This window comes from Onychostruthus taczanowskii, unplaced genomic scaffold, assembly GCF_017590055.1.
Source record: "Onychostruthus taczanowskii isolate IOZ18803 unplaced genomic scaffold, ASM1759005v1 scaffold24, whole genome shotgun sequence".
In the NCBI taxonomy this organism is placed as follows: Eukaryota; Metazoa; Chordata; class Aves; order Passeriformes; family Passeridae; genus Onychostruthus; species Onychostruthus taczanowskii.
The window spans coordinates 11,430,451-11,446,426 of NW_024499684.1; the positions used below are offsets into that span (position 1 = coordinate 11,430,451).

The 15,976-nt window shown below is 44.8% G+C and overlaps 1 protein-coding gene across 2 annotated transcripts in view; it reads right to left on the minus strand.

The window, feature by feature from the left end:
- Nucleotides 1-15,976, minus strand: part of FGF12 (fibroblast growth factor 12) — a 218,665-nt gene that overhangs the window by 127,935 nt on the left and 74,754 nt on the right. Inside the window, exon 1 of one of the 2 annotated variants that reach the window (XM_041405874.1) lies at nucleotides 10,597-10,684. The exons of the other annotated variant lie outside the window; for it this stretch is intronic. Coding sequence (XP_041261808.1) covers nucleotides 10,597-10,684 — 88 coding nt within the window. Of the gene's footprint in view, nucleotides 1-10,596; nucleotides 10,685-15,976 lie in introns of those variants that run through there. 2 annotated transcript variants of the gene reach the window in all.

Consider the following 15,976-nt stretch of genomic DNA (forward strand, 5'->3'; position numbering starts at 1 on the left):
TGGGGAAATCCTTTCCACAGGACACTATGATGCTAAAAATATACATGAACTCAAGGGGAGACTGGTCAAGTACACAAAAGAAACATCCACTGAGAACTCTTACGTACATTGAACCATGTCTGACTCAGATAATTTTCTAAGCTGAAAATAGCTAGCAGCTGGGAGAGCATTTGGGGGATAGATCATATTTTCTTACTTTTTCCTGTTTGATGTGGATGGAGGAAGGCTGTTGGACTAGATGGATACCATATTCTGACCCAGATTAATAAGTCTCATATTTTTCTGTACATTGATGCTACTTCCCTATATCTTTCTATTGGTGACTTTTTCAGAGGTTTCCTTCATTTTTTTCCAAATAATTCTTTCCAGGATACACTAAACCCAGTGAAGATCTGTCTCTATAACACACCACCGTTGTGGTTAAAGCAGAGATGAAGTAAGGAGTAAGACATATTGGCTCTTCATCTCAAAGCTTAACAAGCAATTACAGAAGTGCTAAAACAGACGACTGTCCTTTGGCAGTTAGTGGGGCAACATGTGCTCACTGAGTAACAAGCACATCATTCCTCTAACATTTAATCCCAGCAGCGTTTTACCAGCCAAATGAACAACATCCTCATAAATAATAGAGATTCAATGCTTTGCTCTCCTCCCCAAAACTGTGCTGTCCTCTCTTTCTACAGACCAGGAGCAAAGAAGCAGAAGGGAAAATCTAGTGAGTTTGAGACTTGCAGTGAGTCTGGAGCTCACACGAGTGATCAGGGTGAGAGGAGAGAAAGAAAAGTGATGCTTTTGAGCTGAGTGAGGAGAATTTACCAGTCCTTTGTCCCTGATCTGGGTGGTAATTAGACGCATAAGTATCTTCCCAGCACACTTCAGGGCTCTGCATTTCTCCTTCTGTACCCTGCTAGTCCCTTGTCAAAACTTGACTTTCTTATTGAAACACTTTTCTTCAGTGGGCAGGCACATAAGCAGTAAACTCTTTCCACTAAGTAGACACAGCCTTATGCCAGGACAGCCCTTAGCACAGTCCCTAAGAGGTACCCGTGGCTATTTCACAAAGCAGTGTGCCTGTCTGAATCTTTCTGCCAGTTCAGAGTTAGTTTTTTTTCTCACTACTAACAAAGAAAAGGCTCTGGTTTGAATGTTTTTATACTCAGCAGACTATTCTTTAGAAAGTGTATTGCCTGACCTTCCCTGGGAGGTGGGAGCATCCCCTGCCAAACAGCATGTTAGACAGAGAAGTATCGACCCAAAGGGCATGAGCTGTGGATGGGTAGGAGAGAAGCTCTCATGGGAGCACTCTCAGCAAGACCCACCACTTGCCAGAAATGCCAAACAAGTGTGAAATTCATTCACTGAAGTGTTTCTTCAGGAAAGGACACGATCCCATTTAACTGCCCTCCTTATTCATGATTCACACAACATCTGAACAAATTTGACTGTTCTAACTCTAACCTTTTCTAACCTCAAAAACAAAGCCCAAACCAGCCCTAAAACAGTCACATCACCTTCTCAGCCAAGGTGCTGCAAATGAGCAGCAGGGCAGAAACAGATCTTCAGCAAGATTTTTAAGATGTGTGTCAGCCATTTAGCAGGGAAGGCGGGGCAGGGAAAGTGCATTTTGTTGCTGAGCAGCCTGCAAGCATCTGGGAGCATGATTTATATTCCCACAACTGCCTCTTCAGGTTAAGGGTGAGCACAGTAAAGGATTCATCACAGAAACTCCAGCAAACACAGAAATGGAGGAAAAAGCAAACCAGGTTTCTTTGTCTTATCCATTAAAGGTAAATTAGAGTTATTAGAGAGGAACACCCAAGCACAGCCACAGAACATTAAGCCACATGTGAATATTTATATACCTATTTGTCTGATCAACCAACTGAATATTTACAAAGATTATAACCTGCTTGCACTGAGCATAAATACCTGGGGAAATCAGCCTTTCAAAAACAATACCTAAGACTCCCTCCAGCCTCACAAATACACCACCCAGGGTATGCCTATGCTATTGCTAAACTGAAGCAGCAGGGAAATAAAGGGCTTGGGAACACAGAACTGAGAGCAAGGGGACCACCACGCACTGGGACACAGGAAAGGGGTCTGTGCTTGAATTTCACTGCTGCAATTCAACATGGGCTCACGTGCCCCTCTCTCCACCACCAAAAGCCACAGAAGAGGATGAACAATGGCAACACTAAGTCACAGGAACTCAGAAGAGCAGAGGCAGCATGTTGGCTGTCCAGTCCCACCAGCAGTAGAATCATTATTTTCTTTGGTTTGGTTTTCATGTCACATTGCAACAAAAGAGGAAATCCAGAGCTTGAGAAGGAACTTGCAGCATGGAGGACATTGCAATACTGTTCCAGTGGTTATCAGCAGACACAGCCACATCATAGAAAGGCTTGAGCATTGTGGAGTGTCACGGACACTTTTGATCCTTGTGCTTTTCCAGTTTGAATGCTCTGTGCAAGTAAGTCCAGCTTCACCCTTGGCCCCATAAAGAAGATTGCTTTGCCATCCCTCTCTCCAGACATGCTAAGGATCCTCCCTGCAGACTTCCCCACCCTGAAAATCAGTAACGCAGAGGAGGGAACACCAGATTGGGTACTACTGTCCACAGAGCAAGCACAGCATTTTAGAACCAGTTTCACTAGAAATTCCCCTTTCTCCATTCCTCTTTTTCGGCGCTCTCAGCTCCTTATTCCACTCCCATGCGCCTGTAGGCCTCCCACTTTGTCCATGTCTTTTCCACCCACTGTATGTTGAAGTTTTGAATTTTAATCACTTCTATATGCTTCTGTATGCCCACACACATGCATTTTCCTACTCCTGGACCTTTCCTCTGCAGGACCCAGCATTTCCTCTGCATCCCACCCACAGTCCCTGCAGTTGACTTGCATGGTCCACGGCACATCAAAGAAGTCTATTTCAGAAGACAACCTGGAACAAGGGCTAAAAGTCGGGAATAAATTGACTGTTTGTCACAATCCCAGTACAGGGAGGGGGCTTTTGTTCTCTCAACACTTTGTCCTATCTCCCCAGGGAGAGCAACAGCAACTGCAGTAAGTGGGCATCAGGGGTAAGACCCTGGGGATCAGGCCAGTGCACCCCTCAGATCAAAGACTCCTGACCTACAGGAGATGGATGTCCCAGCTGGTCCCACACACAGCTGTGGCTTCATAAAAACACTCACTGAGAAACCAGCAAGGCCAATAGAAGAAGGGACAGCAGAAACTCCCCACCTCAGCTCTGCCAGAGCCAAACAATGACTTCAGTCAAGTTGTCTCATCCTACTGTACTTATTGTTGCCCCCCATCACCTTGGCAGCACAAAGCAAACTGATTAGGACCGAGCAGCAACTGCTGGGCCATGCACAAGTGAGTTTGCAAGTGAACAAATGGCTGTGAGTGCACATTGAAAGCAGGAAGAGAACACTAATAAGGAAACAATTATTTCATTTTTTTTTTAAACAGGTTTCTTTCCTATTCTTTCCTCTTATCTGGAACAAACAAAGCTTTGAGGGAACAAATACAATTCCAGAGATAATCCACGCTTTGGATCCTGGAAGCATTTGGTACCAACTTCTGGAAAACAAAACAATGATAATGACTCACGCTGGGCCTGGGGGTGGCTCATCACAAATTTAGCAGCAGATTCCATGCTCCCAGCTGAGATTGGCTTTGCTGGGCTGTTTTCACAGATCCCCAGGACTGCAATTTAGCACATGCAAATCAGCCCAGCAGCCAATTGCAGCCACCATGCTAGAAAGGCATAAACATGCCATTTTGAAAAATGCTTTGCCATACAAAACATGATTACCTCCTTCCATGCCATTTCAGGCTATGGGAAGAAACACTATTTTTATTATTAAACATTACACATCTCTTTTCCTCTGAGGGGAAGAAGAATTATTTAAAGGACTATTAATCAAACATTTATTCACACAATTGAAAGTTTTGCACACTACCATTGCATCTGGTATTCATTATAAGCATCCCCTGTACTGGATGCTTATGAGGCCACAGCTCAATTCCTGTATCCAGTTTGGGGCCCCTAACTTCAAGAAAGACACTGAGGTGATCTGTCCAGCTCCAGAATAGAGTTGGGGAAGAGTTTAGAGAACAAGTCCTGTGAGGAGTGGCTGAGGGAACTGGGAGTGTTTAACCTGGAGAAAGGGAGAATCAGAGAGGACCTTATTGCTCTCTACAACTCCCTGACAGAAGGCTGTGGCAGGGTAAGGGTCAGTCTCTTTAAGTAACAAATGACAGGACAAGAGGAAATGGCCTCAAATTGCATCAGGGGAACTTTGCAGTGTATATTAGGAAAAATTTCTTCACTGAAAGAGTTGCTAAGCATTAGAAAAGGCTGCCCAGGGAAGTGGTGGAGTCACCATCCCTTGAGGTATTTAAGACATGCAGATGTGGCACTTAGTGGTGGATTTGGCAGTGCTGGGTTAACAGTTGTACTCAATAATCTTAGAGGTCTTTTACAACTGAAAAAATTCTATATTCTACAAGAAATCTTATCTAGTTTTCAGACCATGCTGAACTTCTGATGATATATGTACAACCTGGACTAAAAAATTTAAAACTAGCATCAGTTTGGTAAAAAATTAAACAGGTTTCTTCTGGAAAGCAGCAGAAAGGGCTATGGGAAGACAAGTGACTTGGTTTTGAAACAAAGTTCAGTGAGCCAGAAGTAGATCGCTCTCACAAACAAAGCAGGAAGATTTCAATTTCTTTAATCAACGGAGCTTTCCATCTGGGAACTGATGGCTGTGAAATACCTCCAGAAGGGATCTGCTGGAAGCAGAAAACAAGCCTACTGTCAATGCTCTGTGGACAGGGCAAACAAGAAGAATTTTAGGGATGATACATACCACTAATCTAATGGTTCAGTAATGGTTCTGGTTGGGTCTAGGTGCATGAATAGAGTTAACTATGCACTCAGATGGTTCAGTGAGCTGAGACCTGTCTCCGGAAATACTCCTTGGTCTCCAATGGACATGATCTAACAACAGTCACACAGCTCCTAAGCTGAAAGCATCTGCTTTGAAAGTCATCAACTTTAAATATTTCCCCTTGACCCTGCATGCTTTACTTACACTTCAAGTGGAAAAACAGCAACACAGAATTTTATACACACAGGCATTCAGGAAAACCAAAGGAAAAGCTGAAAAAATATTTCATTATATTGTTAGCTAACATTTCCCATAAATGCTTCAGTTTATAATGCATCGCAATTGTACACCTCAGACTCCTCTTACTCTTTTCTTGGCTGAGACTGGGAAGTGAAGGAAGTTAAGCTTTATTCCTTTCCAAAACCATGCAAACCTTTAGGTGAGAAGTGCCATAAACCAGCCAACCTTTGCTTCAGAGTACTGTTTATCATCCTGATTACAGGTACTTAAAAAAACTCAAATTACTCTTATTTTGCTTGTATTTGCTCATTCACAGAAAGAAAAACATTTTTTCAAATATTATTCCATATCAGTGACACTCTGGTAGGACCAAAACAAATCTCAATACTCAGAGGACTGAGTTAAGATCCAGCAATTCCAGATGCCCAGCTCTGTAACCTCAGACATCTGGCTGACAGCTCTGCATTGCTAAGCCACTTTACACCCAGGGAGTTCCTGGACCTGCATTTCTTTTGAAGATTTATGAAATACTTTATTGCAAACTGAAAAATAAAATCCTGCACAATATCAAAGACTTTCCTTTGCGTAACTACACAGAACTGGCTGCAAGCGCTTAAAAAAGTTATATGTGTAAAACTAAGTTCATTATCATTTGTATCTCTGGAATTTTTGTATGATAGAAACCAAGTAATTTCACCAAATAAAAATGCTAAAAATTTCATCATTTCTAAAACAGATTTTTTTACAAAGATGCACAAGCATTATGGGCTTCCAGGAGAGATGCTTAGCCAATATCTGCATGAGAGGGTTACTTCAGAACAAAGGAAAGCGTGGATTTAAAATGCTATAGCTATTCTTGAATAATACCCCAGAGGAGTGCTCCTGTTATAATAAAAAAGAGTTTTCAGAGTTTTGTTTAATTCATTTCCCAGCTGAATTAAACTAAATCAGACAAAGGTATTCTTTCCACTGGCATGTAAGTGTCAACAATAGGCATTATCCCAGAAGAGCACGGGTACTTAACTTCCACTGGTCAGCAAGTGTTACTTTTCCAAAAACACAAAACAGGAAGAGGGAGCCTGAACAAAATATGTGCCATATCAGTGGCAGAGAATGGCAGGCAAGACACCTGGTGTGAGAAGGAACCCCCAGTCAGATCCCAGTGCTTCTCAGCCTTGCAACCCACTCCCAGCTCCAGCTCAGCATCACTAAGCCACCATTCCCATCTCCCAGCAGCACTGCACATCCACACTCTGAGCTGCCACAGATCAAAGCCTCTCTGTGCTCCCTGAACTCAGCAAGGAACTGCAGGTTTCACTATCTGTCGCTTACATACACAGAGCTGTTGCTTCCAGTAATTTGAAGCTGAACTGTGCAGTATTTGCTGTACACTGTAACTTGCTGTTTACTTGAATAAACAGCAGTGGGAAGATTTTCAAGAACTACTGTATGTAAATAAAATGTAGATGGATGCACAAGCAAACAAAGGAGTGCCTGCTCTGCTCCTAAGCCAAATGCTATTCTTGAATATGCAATTGTACCTCCTACGTGTGTGATTCCATTTGCATCTGAAGATGTCTTGCACGTGCAGACACGTTATGACAGTGCCCTAAATAGTCTCAGGGAAAATGCAAAGATGTACATAGGGAGCAACAGACTGGTTAATTAATGGCAGAGGCACAGCCTGACCCTGCCTACCTAGACAGAACGCTTGTTCCTGTTGCCCCAAATATCAAACTTAGTGTTGTGATGCCTGGAGAAATATGAAGACCTACTGTGCCAGACATCATTTTAATTTGCCATAAAGCCAGCATCAATCAGTATATTTTCAGGCGCATCTCCAAGTTTCACCACTGTGAGACTCCCATGGAAGCCAAGTTCAGGATTTACTTTCAATATGAGCTTAATTTACACTGAAGGCATCAATTTTCAAAATAGGGACTTAAACTGAGAAGTACTCTTGTAAATGTTTGAGAATAGATCAGTCTCTGGATACAAGTAAACCTCTACTACTGAAAATAAAGCTCAAAATGCACTGATGCTGAATGCTATTGCTGGTTGATGTGAGAAGTATCTGTGGTTTCAGCGATGATGCATCCCACAGGAGAGTCTGTGCCGGAGCCAAGGGGAGGACAGGCATGAGACAGCACCACTCATAGAGCCAAGTAAGAAATCTTTATGGAGGAAGACTAAAACACACTCACTAGCAGAAATCTCCATGCTGCTATTATGCAGTCTATGGGTACAGGGCCTTTTACATCAAAGTGGCTGCAAACCAGGTACAGGTCACCCAAAATAGTTTTTCACAACTCTATTCACAGTTACAACAACAGTGCAGTCATTATTTAATGTTTACCTTGAACTCAATAATGTAGTAGCTATCTGTTTTATAATTTTGGCTAGGAAGCCAAAAGCAAAAAAAAAAAAAAAAAAAAAAAATCTGGACTGGCAAACCACATCTCCTAAGCAAAGGGGAAAAGAGTGTTAGCAGAGAAAATAAATTAAAGGAAAAAACACTTAACTGTGGTTGCACCGTCACAACGGGAAATATCTCTGTGTGTGCAATACAATCAGTCAGCTTGCAAACTCTGAAACTAAGATAACAAGTGAAGCACCTGAAAGATGATACAGGATGTTGCTGTGCTAAAATACTTGTAAAAAAATTCAGAAAGGAAGAGGATAAATCTCTTACTCTGCATTGCTATGAATTACTTGCAGTTTTGTGGTGGCCTGGAGACCCATTAAACCCCATTTCGCAAGGTGCTGTTCAAACAACCACAGCCTGCTGCTAAGACAAGATCTGCACACCTCAGAAGTGAAGTATAAGAAAACAACAGGATAGAGTTAGCTAAAGAGGTGAGAAGTCTTTGCATAACACTAAAAAAAATTTGCTAATATTTTTGCTAACATCACAATAGAGCTGTACAGCACTGTACAACTACCTTCAATATTTCACAGTTTCTCTTTGAAGTGTCATGCATTAGCTTCTGTCAGAATCAGGAGTGGTCTAAGGCTCTGAGTCAGGACAACATACAAATATGAATCTGACTTTAAACGTGTGCTTACATCCTTATGAGCTGTTTGCATTAAAGAAAACACAGATATGAGGAAGGCAAAAGGCTTGGTCAATCTGTCAGAATAACTTCAGAGGATCAAGGACACGTAAGTAGCTCACAACACTGTGCCACCGCTGTTGTAGTCGATGTTTCCACAGTCCTTCCACTCCCATAATTCTATAATCCTTTAGCTGGTTTACATCTCTGACTGGCTTGGCCCCACAGTGCCACACTGGGCACAGCACTACACCTTTCTGGTTGTTGCCAGAGTATACACCTGTCTCCTGGGGCATGCTCAGCTTTCGAAGAAGTTAGCAAGGAGATTTATCCTCCAGCAGGCCCACCCCACAGTGACCCTTTTACAAGTAGAAGCTTTCCTTCTTAGTGTGCATTTTTCAAGAACATAAACCCCAGCCTTAACAGAAAATGAAAAAACACAGCCAAGGAGAGGGAATGTATATTACCATGCTGATTCAAAACAACAGACCCCATCTGGAGTAGCCAGGCTCATGGTAGCATGGGGCTAGTACCTGGAAAATAAGCTCAGTTGGAGATAACAACAGGAGATCATTCCCATAAACTGTCTCCTTACAGCACAACATCAGGAAATACAAGGACTACTCAATGTTCAGTATTATTCCTCAGAACACAGAATGTAAGAAAAGATTCAAGCACCATATATGTATCAAGCACACTCCAGTACAGGATCCACCTGTAAAACCAAACCAGCTCAGCCAGGAAACTATTAGGACACTATCATTGACTTCTAGTTCACTAAAGTTACAGCCTAGCATGGCCTGAGCACACCCCACTTTTACCAGTAGCTTATTGTTCTCTTTACTGCTCTTCCAAAAGACACAAACCAAACCATCACACATAGCACTATGGTGAAAACTCCGCTACAGCTTTTCACTGAAAAGAGACTAGTGCGTGTAAGGCTTCCACGTGTAGCCACAATTTATTCTATTTATTTATCATATTGTTCTTCAAAGCAGGGCAGAACATAGTTTGAAGGGAGTCCAGCATTCTCTCACAAAGATTCCCCTGTTGCCATGAGCTTGTCACAGACAGCAACTTGCACATGAGAGTGTCATGGGAGGGAAGAGGCTGCTGAGGCATAAACGGGTGGCTATAAACATTAACAGCTTTTCCTTAGCAAGGCCATAAGGGAATCCAGGCTACCTCAGCAACAGCGTTCCCCTAAGAACAGCCTTTCTCTTCAAGAGAACACCAAGCATTTGCACCAGAGGCATGGACATTTTCCTCTTCTAGGACCAAGTTCTCACAATCAAGCATTAGGAAAGAATTCTTTAAAAGATACCCCCATAAATATCCAATTAGTAGCTTCTGCAGATGTTAATAATGACAACAATAACACAGGATTTCATTCCATAGGCATTTACCCAGTGTTCTAGAAAGTCAGATTCATGAAAGAAACGTAGCACAGAAGAAATTGTAGAAACACCACTTTAAAAGTTTCAACAAGATCATCCTAAAACTCAGGGGTAGTACCACACCAAACCAAGGCACTCAGGCACTTATTCCCCTCTTCAAGAAGTGCTCAGGGAAAGCGTTTAGGATCACGAATATTGTTCAGAAATTCACCCCACTGTGCTTCCTTCCCGACCTAGTGAAATGCTCTCTCCCCAACAGACTAGGAGCTGAGAGAGGAGTTGGGAGTCTCCTCAGGCCACCCATCAGGAGCAGGCAGGGATTTCTCTTTGCTTGTAAGTATACTGCCATTCAAAAACTCATTCAGCACCCTCCACAGAAAACCACTGCAACATTACTACTACCAGACGCACAGAGTACAGAGAGCTCTTACAGAGGGGCCAACCGTAGAGTTGTGTGGGGCCACGGGCACTCTGGGGAGGGTTACCCCCGTATTGGCCAGGTGGTAACAGAAGGCGCACTTGGGGGTTCCAGGTGGGATGAGAAATACAGGGGTGCCACACGAAGAAAAAGGTCCTGAGTGTGCTGCAGGCGGGACGGGGAACAATAACGAGAGTAATGTGCGAAGCAGGAATCTCTGTGAGGACAAAGGACACACGTGGGGGTTCTGTGTGGGTGGGGGCTCCAGGCGGGATTAAGCACAGGGTGGAGTGGAGGCCAGGCCTCGGGTAGAGGGGGGCCGGGTTGGGAATCCAGCGGGTGGGGATGCCGGGGGCGGAGGGGACCCGGGTGTGTGGATGCCGAATTAAAGGGACTCGGCGCCGGGGATGCGCGGCGGGGTCAGCACCGCGGACAGCGCCCGGCCCATCCCGGCCACCTGTGCGCGGCGCCGGCGAGACGGAGGCGCAGGGGAGGGAGGACGGCGAGGAAACGGGGCCAGCCCGGGCCGAGCGGCGCCCGGGCGGGGAGGCGAGGGCGGCGGGGACAAGGACGCGCGCTCCCCACCTGGGCTGTGGCTGGATCTCAGGCGCCTTCCACAGAGACACTGCAGCATATGCGAGCCTTTCTCCAGGAGAAGCCCGAGAATCCTCATGGATTTCACTTTGTGGCGCCCTCCTGCTCCTCGGAAAAGGGACCGGCCCCGGAGCGGCCGGCTCTCAGCGGCGGGGCGCCGGGCCCCCTCGCCGCCAAACTTCCCGGCCCATCGCCGCGGCCCCGCCGCGCCCGGGGGAGGGAGGGGGACCCCGCCGCCACTTCTCGGGACTTGTCCGCCGGCGGAGGGCCGGCCGTGCCGGGAAGCGGGGCGGGCTGGCTGGAAGGACGTCAAGCCCTAGAAACACGCGCGGCCGGCTCCCAGCCCTGCCCCCTGCCGGCACAGCCCCCGCCGGGCCGGGCAGCGCCGCCGGGACCCCCCCGCCGCCGGGGCTCGGCCGCTCCGCTCCTCTCCGCTCCTCCGGCGGGGGCTCTGCCGCTTTCCCCCCGCCACCGGGGACCCGGTCCCGGCGCGCTCGAGTTGTGCGAGTCCCGGCGGGGAGGGAGGAAGGGAGGGAGGGAGGAGACAGCCCCGCCGCCCGCCCCACCAGCGCCGGGGCCGCCGTGCGGGGCCTGGCAGGGCCGGTGCCCGCGGGTGCCCCGGCGACAGAAGGCACCGCGTGTGGGGCCACCGAGCGCGGCCTGCCGGGCTCCCGGGGGCTGGAACCACGGGCCGGCAGCGTGGCCGGGAGGAAGAGACACCTCTGGTCTTAAATCACCGGTGGGTGTGGATGCCCAGACAGGAGGGCTCCTTTATGAGCACGCTGTAAAGGAAGGAGCCTCCGTCTTTGCACCTACCCCAAGGCACCAGCCTCCTGCAAAGGGCGCTCCATTGAAACTCAAGGTACCTTCTTTTTTACCCATTTTTAAGCTGTCGCTGTTACAGCGCTGCAGACTGAAGTCAGTGTTGGTGCTGCAAAGAGAAAGGTGCATTTCACATGCAAGGATGGTTAGAGAAACTAACCAAAACTGTCTCCAGTTCACGAAGTTACACAAAACCCACAACACAAGGCTAGAAAGCACAGGAGCACAGAAAAACTCCTTCAACAAAACAGTACTATCATATACAAAAGCCAACTCTTTCACCTGAGTAAACTATAATAGTGTACTAAAAAGCATTTCCCTCCAGACAAATAGGAACCCAGCAGAAGGGTGAATATCTAACTGAATTACCTTGTGCTCGGGCAGGGTTTCCTACTCACACACCACCTTTCAAAGCCTTCTCTGCTTTTGTTTCCCTTAATACCTGGAAGACATGACCAGGTGTCTCTGACCAGCTCATGAGATGGCTATTTTTCCAGAGACTGCACTCTAGGATGTAACAAGCTTCTGGCCAGCACTTCAGTGGGAGGAAAGAGTGGGGATACACACTTAGATGTTAACATCTAGATCAGAATACTAAGGCACATAGACCAGGCGTAACAAAAGAAATGCTGTTTCGGTGTGAGAATCCATCAAGCATGTGTAGCAAAACTAATATTTTTGAGAGCATCAGGAGTCTTTCATGCCCTCAATAAATACTGCACAGTTTCACAGTTTTACTCTTGAATAGAAAAGGAAAAAATAAAACCCAGTTAAAATGCTAAACGATTCATGAAATGGTAGCTCTTATTTTCCAGTCAACTCTACTTCATATGCTGAAAAACAGCACTTAGCTAGAAACAAAGCCAGTAGCTTACAGTTCAGGACTGTTAGAAGGATGGAAGATATTACTAACATCCCTGGGATTCGTGCTAAACTCAGTTTTTATTGTCTGCTGTGACTTAGGCTGAAAAATCATCACTCTGTCTTAATTTATAAGCTGTTTTAGACAGGACCTTGCACATGTACGAAGTCATAGCAAAAGGCTTAATGAAACTGCCCTTCTCCATGTCCCCAGATCCCAGGATCATTGCTCCACCACACTCCTCAGCAATCTCTGCTCCACAGCCATCATGAAAGGCTACGGTGCCATGTCAGGGTGCATCCCAAACTGAGACTAGAGCAGTTGCCTCACCCTTCTCCCAGAGCTGTCCTTCAGTCCTCTGCTACACCTGATCACCAGAGAGCAAGCCTGCAGCCCTGCTGGAACAAGGCCAGAAGTAGTGTGCACAGTGAAGTCCTAAAACAGAACTGATGGTTCTCCAGTACTTCAGTAATAGCATAAAAAAATAATAGTCCTCTTCCTGCAAATGCTTCAGCAGCATGTTTGAAATGAGAACAATTCTGGATCTGGCTGATCAAGGACAGTACAGTGAGATCCAAAGTCAAGGTGCCCTCCTTGCTTAGCAGCCAACATGGAGCTGTAAATGAGGGGCTCTCATTTAGAGAGGCCAGGACTGAAATGCAGCGCTAGGTAAGAGGGAAGATGCACTTAGATGTTACATGTATCAAGCTAGCACATAAATGGGCAGATTTATCTCATGAACATGCAAGGGAAAATGTCTTGGACATGATATAGATGTTTGTAAGACTAAAAAGTGAAAATGCAACAGGTGGCTGAATTTTGAGACATCTGTTAATTACACTAAACACAGTTGTTTCTGGAAAATCTACTCAAAATAACCCATAAAAACCACCAACAAAATCATCCCCATTTCTTTGGGGAGTTTCCATCACTGGATCTGGTAATCCAGCCTTTGTGGGGCACACTCTAAGTGGTCAGTTCCTGAGTGACATTAGAGGAAAAGAGGGCACACTCAAACCAGTGAAAAGAATGAGTATTACCTGACATTTCCAAAGAAGGCTCGTAAGGACTGCAACAAGCACGTGCTCTTAAAAACTGAGTAGGTTTAAGTAAGTTTAGACAGCAAAAGGGAAGCATAAAAATGGTAAAGGAAGAACTGCGATGCATATGACTCAAGTGTTTACATGCTACAAAATACTCAGTAATATCATGTACCCAATTAGGTAAACCTTAGCCCAGTAAACAAAGCTTAAAGAATTTGAAGAGATAAATGGAGCTGACATAAATCGAGACATTGCTAGATGTGTTAACTCATTTTAATCTGAAAATAAGGTAAACCAAAATAAAATTTACTTCAGTGCAGAGAGACAGCATGTACCCAAACAATACTTCAGTGGGACACAGTGGTGCATAAATCTCACTATGGCTCCATTGATGAGCTCACACGACTGAATAATAACGCTAATAACATCTCAAAAGTTACCGTGAAAATGCTAGAGATATTTAAATTTTTAGCCACTGGTAGAACACATGCATTAGAAATGATAGTGTGCTTGAATAAAAGCATGGATTGTATTTGCTGGAACACAAAGAAAGCTGTGAAAGCCTCACTGAGGTCAGAAGACATTTACAGGGAACAGAGTGTCATGTGTGTTTCTGCCTTATTAAATTAAAATGCCATTGGCCTTCTGAAGCATGGAACAGAAACGAGAATATGTTTAGGATTATGGAATTTAAATTAATACCTTCTGCTAAAAAGAGGAATGTACTCCACTCTGATCAGAGAAAAATAAGGTGATTTAGCCAACAAGGCTCTTTGCTAGGTATTAAAATAGCATAATGTGTATGAGTTCACCAGTTACAAAAGCCAAAAAAGAAAGAAAATCTACAAAAGCTCCAAGAAGAGACCAGCCAGGAAAGCCAATTTCCTTGTGCTCATACAAAGGCAGTAATAATCTTTCAGGGTGCCGGGTCTATGCTGTTCTGTTGTCACCCATACTGACTGGTAGTTCTTTGAACATTGTGATGGGTGCACAGACAAACAGCTTGTGCAGGTGTGTTATTTCTGGTTAGTTGGTTTGGGTTTCCTTGCAAGTCTCTGCCCTTGTTGTATTTTCTGGCCAAACACGCGCGGATATGATGAGAAAGGGCCCATTAACCTTAAGAGCTTTGTCCAAGCTGGTGCTGACGCAGAGCTTGCACCTTGTCCCTCTCTCTGTAAATTCACAAAACTCCTTGCACTTGGTGTTCATTTCCTCAAGCTCGCTCCATGTGATCAGTGACTGCATATTCTCCAGTGGTGGCAGAGAACCACTCCACAACACCCCTCCTTGCAAGAGCAAAATCTACCAAAACGGCCAAGCCCTTTTCAGTGCAAACCACTGTCACCATTGTGCTCTCTGGCTACTTCTGCTCACCCTTTTCCCGTTCTTGATGAAGCTGGCAAGGGACATACCAGCCACATACAGCTCCTCCTGCACCCAGCTCCACCAAAGCACAGCACAATCACACCAGAGACAGTGGGAACTGCAGCACAGAGTTGAGAGGTTTGCTGAAGGTCACACAAGAAATTTGTGGGCAAGTAGGGAATCATCTGTCAGTCCTCATTCTGGTGATTTAATGAGAGGATTAGCCTCTTCCTGATCAGTATAAAACTGCACTAAGGCAAAGATTCTTCTGAAAACTCTACCATGGATAAAATATACCACACACCTTCTGAGAGCAAATAGAAGGTGAGACAAAAAGCTTGATTTTGTACATCAGACAAGAAAGATTAATTTGTTAGTTGCTTTTCTGAACAAGAGTGAACAGAAACCACCGATGCCAGGTCCTGCTGGAGAGTCTGACTTGGTAAAATTTCAGCCCCTCTGAGCTCACCAAAGCAGGTTCTGGAGCAAAAGAAAAGATGTCCCATAGCCTTGATCATTTAATTAATAGGTTTATCCTCAGACACATAAAAAGCTTATAGTAATGAGCACTCAGGAGCTGAATTTCCTGACATTAAGAAGAAATCTAATATTACATGTAAAGAAGGCTTTGTGTATTAAATGTCTCCAGTCTGAAATAGGGAGAAGTGGTTGTTCTGAATATTTTTCAGTACAGTGACACTTCCTCAGAACCTGAACTTCTAGGGCACCTCCAAATATTTTAGCAGTGGTATGAGCAGCACAGAACAGATACTCTGGAGAAAGAGGCAGCCAGACACTGTTCCTTCCACCCACTTCCACTGCCCAGCAGATGCCCTCATCTATATGATGTCTCACAATGTGTTTAAGAACTCTTGATGGATTTCTCCCCAACTACTTTTTATACCCATTTTTGGAAACCAATAATACCATTGGCCTCCTAACCATCTTTTAGCAAGGAGTTCTACAGGTTAATCATGTGGCATGAAAAAGCTTTTGTTAGTTTAAAACTCCTTCTCAATAGCTCCATTTAATCATTTAATGCTCACCTTAACTTATAAGGTGAGCATTATAAGATTATATTGCAAAATAGTAATTTTATGTTCTCCATAACAGCCATGGTTTTATACACCTCTGCTGTATTTCCTTTCTCAATTGTTTCATTTCTGAAGGCACCTGAAAATGCCTAATCTGTTCCATCATTCCCTGGGCAGCAGCTACTCTTCACGCTCCACTGACCTTGTCATTGTTTCCTGTGCCTTTCTAGTTCTATCACATCTTT